General features: G+C 34.4%; 1 protein-coding gene across 1 annotated transcript; it reads right to left on the bottom strand.

Annotated features, from left to right (window-relative positions):
* Positions 1-4,390: 4,390 nt before the first annotated feature.
* LOC118736966 lies at positions 4,391-7,666 on the bottom strand. The gene is made up of 3 exons (XM_036467146.1): positions 7,009-7,666; positions 6,497-6,951; positions 4,391-4,564 (listed from the first exon to the last, which is right to left on the bottom strand). The coding sequence occupies exons 1-3, from the start codon at positions 7,664-7,666 to the stop codon at positions 4,391-4,393; spliced, it is 1,287 nt and encodes a 428-aa protein (XP_036323039.1).
* Between the last annotated feature and the right edge of the window lie 1,093 nt (positions 7,667-8,759).

Here is an 8,759-nt window from a genome sequence, read left to right as displayed (position 1 = left end):
AAACAAATAATTTAGCACGGAATTTCAGAAAATGTTCCAGCCTCAATAACGTTCCTACAAAAGAACCCAACGGCAACAAAATTATTGGAAGCAGTGTTGCCGTTTTAGCCCTTTGGTGGCTAAATTTGGCTACCAAATTTTTTTTTTGGCCACAAAAATTTGAAATTGCCCCTAGCCCTTTTTTTTAGCCCTTTTTAAAATTTATTCATCATTGACATTAAAATTTTTTTGTATGATTTTCATGAATTTAACTCTTCGCTCATAAAGCGAACGCCTTTCCTTTAAGGCAAGTAAACATATGTCTATGTATGTTCCTTACGTTTCTGGGCCGTTATCGTATCCGTTAACGATTTAACTATACATTAAATTATGTGTTACACAAAAAGTTTTTTTGTTGAATAAATTATTAATTCTTTTCAGAGTTCATTGTTTTTCTATACCAGTAATTATAGAAAATGTTTGCGTGTATACTTACATATTTATACTAGCAGTGCTTCTCTACACCAAATATTGAAAAACGAATGAAAAGTCCTAGAATTTTTCTATATGAAAATTTATCATTTGTTTTATTTCAAAATTTTTGATTCTTTATTTTAAGTCTTAATCCAACACATTTGGATATACAACATTTTTTATTTTTCCATCTTGAACAGGCCACGTATAGCTACTAATTCCAGTAATCTACCACAAATATTTCAAGAGATATACCAGAAGAAAACTTTTGTTAGTATGAGTGGTGCCACGCCCCATTTTCCGAATTCGGGGAAACTTAACCCAAACCATCTGCATAATAGCCCGACTATGCCGTATAAATTTGGTTGAAATCTTGCACTTATTCTTTATATATAAGATGTGAGGTACCACGCCCTCTTTTCCAATACCGCCCATTTTTATCCATGAGTATGGAATTATTTGTTATACCTCTATACCAACTTCCAGTACTCTACGACAAATATTTCAAGAGATATACAACAACAAAATTTTAGTTAGTATGGAAGGTGCCACACCCCCTTTTACGAATTCGGGCAAACTTCACATAAACCATCTGCATGATACATCGAATATGCCACATAAATTTGGTTGCATTCGGTGAAGCTGTTCTCAAGTTATGAGGTCACACCAAAAACGTGCACTTATTTTTATATATAAGATGTAGGTAAAAAAATTTAGCTACAATTTTTAGCCACAACAACGATTTTTAGCTCTTTTTTAGCCCTTTTTTAGCTGGAATTTAGCTACCACTAAAAATGTTTCGCGGCAACACTGATTGGAAGCAGTGTTATTGGGAATAAAATGAGAACAAAAGGTTTGGGAACGTTTTCCTAAAGAACGAAATGCGAACAAAGTTCTCGAGAACATTCTCAAGCAGAACAGAATGGGAATGAGACTTTCGGAAACGGTTCCAATGGGAAGAAAATGAGAACGAAAGTATCGAAAACATTTTCCAGGAGGATCTAACCAGAACAAAAGTCTGGGGAATGTTCTGCTGGAGAAGAAAATTAAAACCAAAACTTAAGAACTTAACGTTAAGAATGAGAGAGGAGTCTGCATTTTGCGATGAAAAATCGTTTCAGTGAGAACCATGACTTTTTATTCAAACCCAGATGAATTCTGGGTCAATTTAACTTCCAGGTTGTTTATCATTAAGGTGGACGGACTATGCATATAGGGAAAAAATTTTAATTTCTTGTACAAGAAAAATGTGTGTGCCTTAAGTCTTTCGTTGAGTAAATTTGCATAATTATCTTTCATTAAACTTCTTTTATTAATTTCAATATTCAGATATTTAAAACTAGTGAACGCTTTGTGAAAAATTTTGTTCACGGTTCCATTCTACTTGAAAAGTTCAGAGAAGATTTGTTTTCGTTTAGGTCTCTGTCAGAAAGTTCCTGAGTGTTTAGATCCTCCTCGACGGAAAGTACTTAACACAATGAAATAAAGCACATTTGTGTTAGTTCTCATTCAATTGGAAAAAACACAAATTTGCGCTATTGCCGTTTGTGTTATTTCATCAATATTACGTTTCTATTTGATTTTAATATTTTTCCCCCTGAGCGTAGCAATTAGCATTATTTAAATTTAAAACTAATTCAAGAATGAATTAAATAGAATTATGACGAAATGGCATGATAAGATTAGTTGCCTGATAGCTCTTTGGAATCTAACTTACGGGCACTAGCGCCGCCGATTCTTTTGTAGTTGACCACGCCGCCACAGCAAAGCCTGTCGGCGTAAACGTCTAATATGCATATATGTACATTAAAAAAAACTTTTTTAGTGATAAACCCTAAACGAACTAACAATGAAACAATCAAACGCAAACTTTTTAAACTTTACGGCATTTATATAAACAACTATTCAATTTTTCGCGATTTTATGATGATCGCGCGCACCTGAGGCCGCCAGGCAACAATAATGGCAACAAGTATTAGCCAGCCACTGACTCTCTGCAAGCGCCTGCGCAAAGCCATTGAAAAGTTAGCTACGCATGGAAAATAAAAATGTATGTATGAATATATGTACGTACATAAAAAAGTTGTATGCAGCTTGTATATATTTATTATTTACATACGTATGTATCTATATATCTATACTGTTAAGTGTACGCCTTTCTTAGCCCACTACAAACTTAACACAACAACACGAAGCCAACAACTGGAAATTCCACAAAATTCTCCAGCAGCGCACTCCTCGTGGCAGGTGTGGCATATGACCGCTTTTGCGCTGACTGCAACGGAGGAATCGATGCCGTTACTTGTTGAACGCTTAACTGTTCTATGCGGCAAAAATTAGCAGCAAGAGTATTAAGCATAGCCACACACTACTCTTTGTATCATTCGGAGTTGTAGTAGTACTTAGAATGAAATTCGAATGCCATTGCTGCATTGCCTATGGCGTTATTTGCCATTCAGCATAGCATAAATAGTCGTAAACAACGGAAAATATTATCTAACTTTCACATGAATCGCGAATGTCTCCATTGCTGTCGAAATCGTCTTTCCTTTTACTACTACAAACTTGCTGCAGTTCGCATTCGCATTATCGTACAAAATATCAGATTTTTATTATTTTAGTGATTCTTTTCAAAGATAACTTCATTTACAAAGTTGTGGCTCGACCTCAAAACTAAATAAATTAGGGTCAAGAAGGGGCGGCAAAGAAAGAAGTGAATCCTTAGAAGCTATGCAGTATTAAAAAGCAAAGCTCTGTTGCGGCTTTAAGTTTAAAGCGACAATCTAGGGGACGGTAGACTTGCATGCCCCCCTGCGAGCTAATATTATGGTTTCCACTTTGAAAGTTGCTTCGCACAGTCAACTTGAAACGCAAGCGATTATTGTTTCAAAAGGTAGTTACTAGTAGGAACGCAATTAGTGCAGTTTTTCGCTATTTTACTTTTGCGCTTCTCGTGGCAAATGAGTTTTAACTAAGAATTCGGGGTCGACCCTTCTGGATACCCTATGAATTTAGGATCCTCTAAGAAATTCTGGGCACCTTCTTCGCTATTTAGCTTCTATTAAGAAGGCCCATATAAATCGCCAACCACTTCTGCTGCACCGTTATCAGTGTCCTGTAGTGGAAGTTTGACAATCGCCACGCAAAAATATTGGCAAAATATGCATTGAATTAAATCAGGGTTTGAAATGCTTAAGCAATATTAGCAAAAGCAAGGAAAATATGCTGATACTGTGCTTCTGAAGTTGTCTTGCTTCAAAAGCAATATTCTTGCTTTTCCCTTGTCTTCAACAAAAACGAACAGCCACAGCAGCAGCACGAGAAGAGCTGAGAGGCAAACGATCGTTTGTTTAGCAGCACGATAAGAGCTGAGAAGTTAACTATCGTTTGCTTTCCGGCTCGAACTCGATCCTTATCAGCAAATGAATTTTGCTTTTGCTTGCATATTGAAAAGCACGAAAGCAGAAGTAAAAGCAATTGATCGGCTTTGGCAGATCGTCAGTTGCCTCTGCTGTCATATTTGAAAAAATACGAATAGCCACACCAGCAACACCAAACATGCTGGGTTGCTTCACGAGAAGAGCTGAGAGGCAAACGATCGTTTGCTTTTCAGCACAAACTCGATGCTTCTCAACAAATGAATTTTGCTGATGTTTGCATGATGAAAACTGTGAAAGCAGAAGCAACGGAGCGGACATGAGCATATTTCCTGTGATACGAAAAAACCAAGTAACTTGTCTTTTGTAAAATGCAGAAAAATCAAGGTTTTTTGTGTAACTAAGTTAGGTTTTTTATATCTTTTTGGTACCTTGTTGTATTTCCATTTTACTTTATGCCTGTTAGAAAAAAAGGTTGTTTTTCAAGAATTCGAAAATAGATATTTACGTTTATGTATTTAAATTTAATTATTAAAAAAATTTAAAATATCAATAAACAATTAATCTTGTTCCTCATCCGGGTGTTGAAAGAGTGGCACATTGTCTATAGCAGCTTCGAGGAAGTTCGGATTCAGCTTTACTAGCAATATGTTTTCCAATGTTTCCTCACTTAACCGATTCCTGGAGTCCGTTAGTATTAGCTTCAGCATGGAAAATGCACGTTCAATCGTCACCTGTTTTGTGAAAAGACCAAACGTTTTATTGAATTCAATAAAATTTATATTTAATTATTTTATTTATTTATTTATTCAATAAATAAATTAATTACATTAAATAAACTAAAAGGAACTCATAAAAACTAAATAAAATAAAATAAAAATAAGACTTGTAAATTATATATACACATACATATTATATGTATTAGACTGTGTCAAATAAAACGAATGCGATAGAAAGTTTTTTTCATTGCAAATTCTTATTTTTGCGAGCGCTAATTGAAAAATGAAGATAGAGGGCTGAAATTTTGCCGACATTATTTTTTTGTAACCGCCCAGCAAAAAATCGGTAATCGCTTTTAGTGGTAACGTGTTCTAGAAGGCATAGCGTTGTAATGCCTTGGAATTTTTTCGCTTCTTTTAGGCATTGTCGGTAATGCAAAGTAGAATATTTTATTTATTTCGCTTCTTTGTTTCATTTTGGGGAATGCAAAGTAGAATGTCCTCTAATATTTCTTTCTTAATTCGCTTCTTTGCTTCATTTCAGGGAATGCAAAGTAGAATGTCCTACAATATTTTATTTTTTTCGCTTCTTTGCTTCATTTCAGGACATGCAAAGTAGAATGTCCTACAATATTTTTTTTATTTCGCTTCTTTGCTTCATTTCGGGGAATGCAAAGTAGAATGCTGCATCGTAGTCAGCTGAAAAATAAAATGAATATCCAAAAAATTTTTTTCTACCGTTAGTTTCTGTGGAAATTTGTCTCGCATAAAAATCATGTTTTGCTTTGTTCAATTTGCAGCGAAGTTGAAGTCAGTCAATGAAGTGAAGTACATGAGTGAGGAAGTACAATTTTAAGCTTAATTAAATATGCATGTACATACCGATTTTTAAGTAAAATCTAAATACCCAAATACATAAATATGTTTGTATAAAAACTGATTTATAAAAATTTTAATTAATTTTAATCTTTTAAGACATTTTCTGATTTAATATAAATAAGTGTGTACTCATCTGGGCATTCTACATTAGTTTCTCTGTAAGGCATTCTTTGTTCGCTTCTCTGGATTCTGTTTATCCATGCGTTCTCCCTTCGTTTGAAGGTAATGCTGCGGGTAAGGGATTACCGCCAATGACATGCCCATGTTAAAATAATGCCTTCCTGAAGCGAAAGGGTAAGCGATTCCCATCGCCTAGCTCGTTTCTTCTTTCGCTTCTGTGGTAATCGTGTTTTTTGCTGGGCGACAACGAAATTATGATATGGGGCCGAAAGAAAAAACATTCGTTTTATTTGACTCAGTCTAATACATACATATATACAGTGGTCGAAATAATTTTAGCCACACCATATTTTGACAAGTTTAAACACATTATTTTTGTTGTTATTTAATTTTGGTAATTTTTTTTTTAAATAGTTCATTCTTTAACAAAACCCGTGTAGATCCAAATTTCAAACTTAGTGCAATATTAAAAAAAAATTCAACAAACTTTATTAAAAATTTCTAGCTTTTTTAATTGGATTTCCTAGAAAGATACCGTTGATTTTTTTTAAATTTTTTTTTGTCGAAGATGTTACGGGTTTCTTCCATATAAAAATAAATTTGGTGTATTTGGTTATATGGAAGCAAATGTGACAAAAAAAATCTAAAACATCTACGGTAATTTTTTGCCATTTGAAACTTGTACTTTGTTCTACTAGAATTCAATGGGCTTTAAAAGTGCATACCCAGAATCTTTCTAAGAAATCTAATTAAAAAGCTAGAAATTTTTAATTAGGTTTGTTGTTTTTTTAATATGGCACAAAGTTGGAAACATGGATTTACACGGGTTTTGTTAAAGAATGAACTAGATTTAAAAAAAATAACCCAAATTACAACAACAACAATAATATGTTAAAACTTGTCAAAATATGGTGCGGCTATAATTATTTATTATTATGATATATATACCTGAGTGGGTGGTATTGCAAAGCAGACATTGCTTAACGCGTACATCTCTGGATCAGTAAACTGCTTTTCCTTCCAAAATATTAGAACGTTTGAATCACTTCTTAGGATTGGTAGCTGCAGATTTTTAATTTTTGTATGTACATCGGTAGCAGTACCAACGTTAGCTTCAATACCTTGCGATAAATATTCGTTTAATAATTCATCTTCAACATCAAAAAATTGGTTGGGTGTTTGATGTGCACTTGAATTCGGGTTAGTTTCATTAATTCTATCCCATATTGTTTTTAAATATTGTGTTGCTTCCATTTTTTGGTTCGCTGTTAAGGTGTGATGGAACCGAGGATCCAAATACAAACATGACATCAAACTGTTATTGCGCATTAACGTGTTTGTTCTTTTTTCAAAGGACTGCAATATCATATCACCAATTGTTTTAATTAGTGGGTGGTTCGAATCTTTAATAATTTTTTCCGTGCATATTTTGCATTTGAGTCATTGTGCGTAGAAATTACCATAGTGAAGTTGCTCTTCTTGAAATATTTTTATAGCTTTTTGCAATGGACTAAATACGAGGCAATAGCTGCCGATGAATTCCCAAAAAGAGTCGTCAATCTCGAAATTTTCGTCTTGGCTCTTATATTTAACGGACTCGATTTTTGTTAGAACGTCTTTTGCTGCCTTCAAATTTTCTACCATTGTGAAGGTCGAACCCCATCTTGTTGGACAGTCTAGTTGCGGCATCTTCAATTGCTTCAATTCAAAAATATCTCGATATCCGTTTGTTGTTTTTCTCACATATTTTGTCAAATTACGGGATGCTAATAAGTATTTTGTTATAGCTGAGGATTTTGTCACGTCAAGAGCACAAAGTTGCGCAGTATGAGCTGCACAGCGGCAAACTTGAATGTTGCCCAATAACATATCTGGTATTTCCTCCAAAAGTTCAATTTTTTTGAGATATTCATCATTTGTGCAGTCTGCTTCATATTCTTCCGATTCTTCTTCGGAAACAAAAGATAATATTTTAGTTGCTTTGAGCATATTTGCGCCATTATCCGACGTAACTGACACTATCTGTCTTAAATCAATGTCATATTTTTTTAAGATTTTTATAATTTCGGTGGCTAGATTTTTGCTTGTACTCGATCCAGCACCCTTCAATTCTACCATCCCTAAGATGCGTGATTTCATCAGCCCATTACTTATAAATTGAGCGCTAATGCCAAAAATGTTTTTCTGCATAACCGCGTAGCACTGTCGATTTTTAATGAGATCAATTTTTTTTTTACTTCAGTGCTTATGTCGTTTCGTACATTGTTTGCAACTAATTGCAACGTTTTATTGCAGTTGGTCGCATTCAAACATATTTGTTTTCCGTCTGTGGCTTTAAGGCCTTCACAAATGGGAATCAAAATATTTCTCATATTAGGCGAATTTAATATATTAAAAGGAATAGAATCTTCGGTGACAAGACCAGTAGTAGTAGCTGCTTTTTGTTAATTTCAATTTTAATTTTCTTTATGCGTATCACTTTTGATAAAGAACTCGTCCTTGAAGTTTCGACAGTATTTACATTGTGTAGTTTGATTAAGTGTGCTTTTAGATTTGCAATTCTATTGTTTTTAAGTTTATTTTTACATGTTTTACATGTAGCAAAACCGTCGTTTTCATTATTATCAAAAAACTTCCAAATTTCATTTTGCTTATTTCTCGCCATTGCCGTTAAAACACTAATAGCCACCGATCTGTTTGACACACATTCACAAACTGAAGCAATTAAAAAGCAGAATCAATGACAAAAGAAATATGTACATAGCTTAAAACAGTCGACGGCGACAGTTACAATATTTGCCGAAGCGAAAATGATGTGCTGCTTCAACTTCGGAATTCGCCAAAAGTTGCAGTCAGTGAAACTAAAAACTGTCGAATGCTTTGATTAGCGAAGTGCTTCGCAGTCTTTCAGCGATCAATTTTTGCTTTTTGTTCGACTGCGACTGATGCATGTGAATGCTGACGGCTTGTGAAAGCAGAACTTCTGTTTCTTCGACTGCCACTGTTGACGACTTGCAAAAGCAGAGATATTGCTTTTGCTTTGACTTGAGCTACTGACCAAAAGCATAAGCAAGGCAAAATTAAAATTTTCAAACCGACGGCTGCCGAAGGTGACGCGCATTTTATTAGTAATCGTTTTCGGCGTTTGCTTCAACTGAAGCTGCCGTTATTTCCAGAAGCATAAGCACAAGCAAAAGCAAATAAAATAAAA

This window comes from Rhagoletis pomonella, unplaced genomic scaffold (genome assembly GCF_013731165.1).
Source record: "Rhagoletis pomonella isolate Grant_MI unplaced genomic scaffold, Rhpom_1.0 Rhpom_scaffold_00004, whole genome shotgun sequence".
Classification (NCBI taxonomy): domain Eukaryota; kingdom Metazoa; phylum Arthropoda; class Insecta; order Diptera; family Tephritidae; genus Rhagoletis; species Rhagoletis pomonella.
The sequence above is the reverse complement of the archived record's forward strand: the minus strand, read 5'-3'. Positions and strand labels throughout refer to the sequence as shown.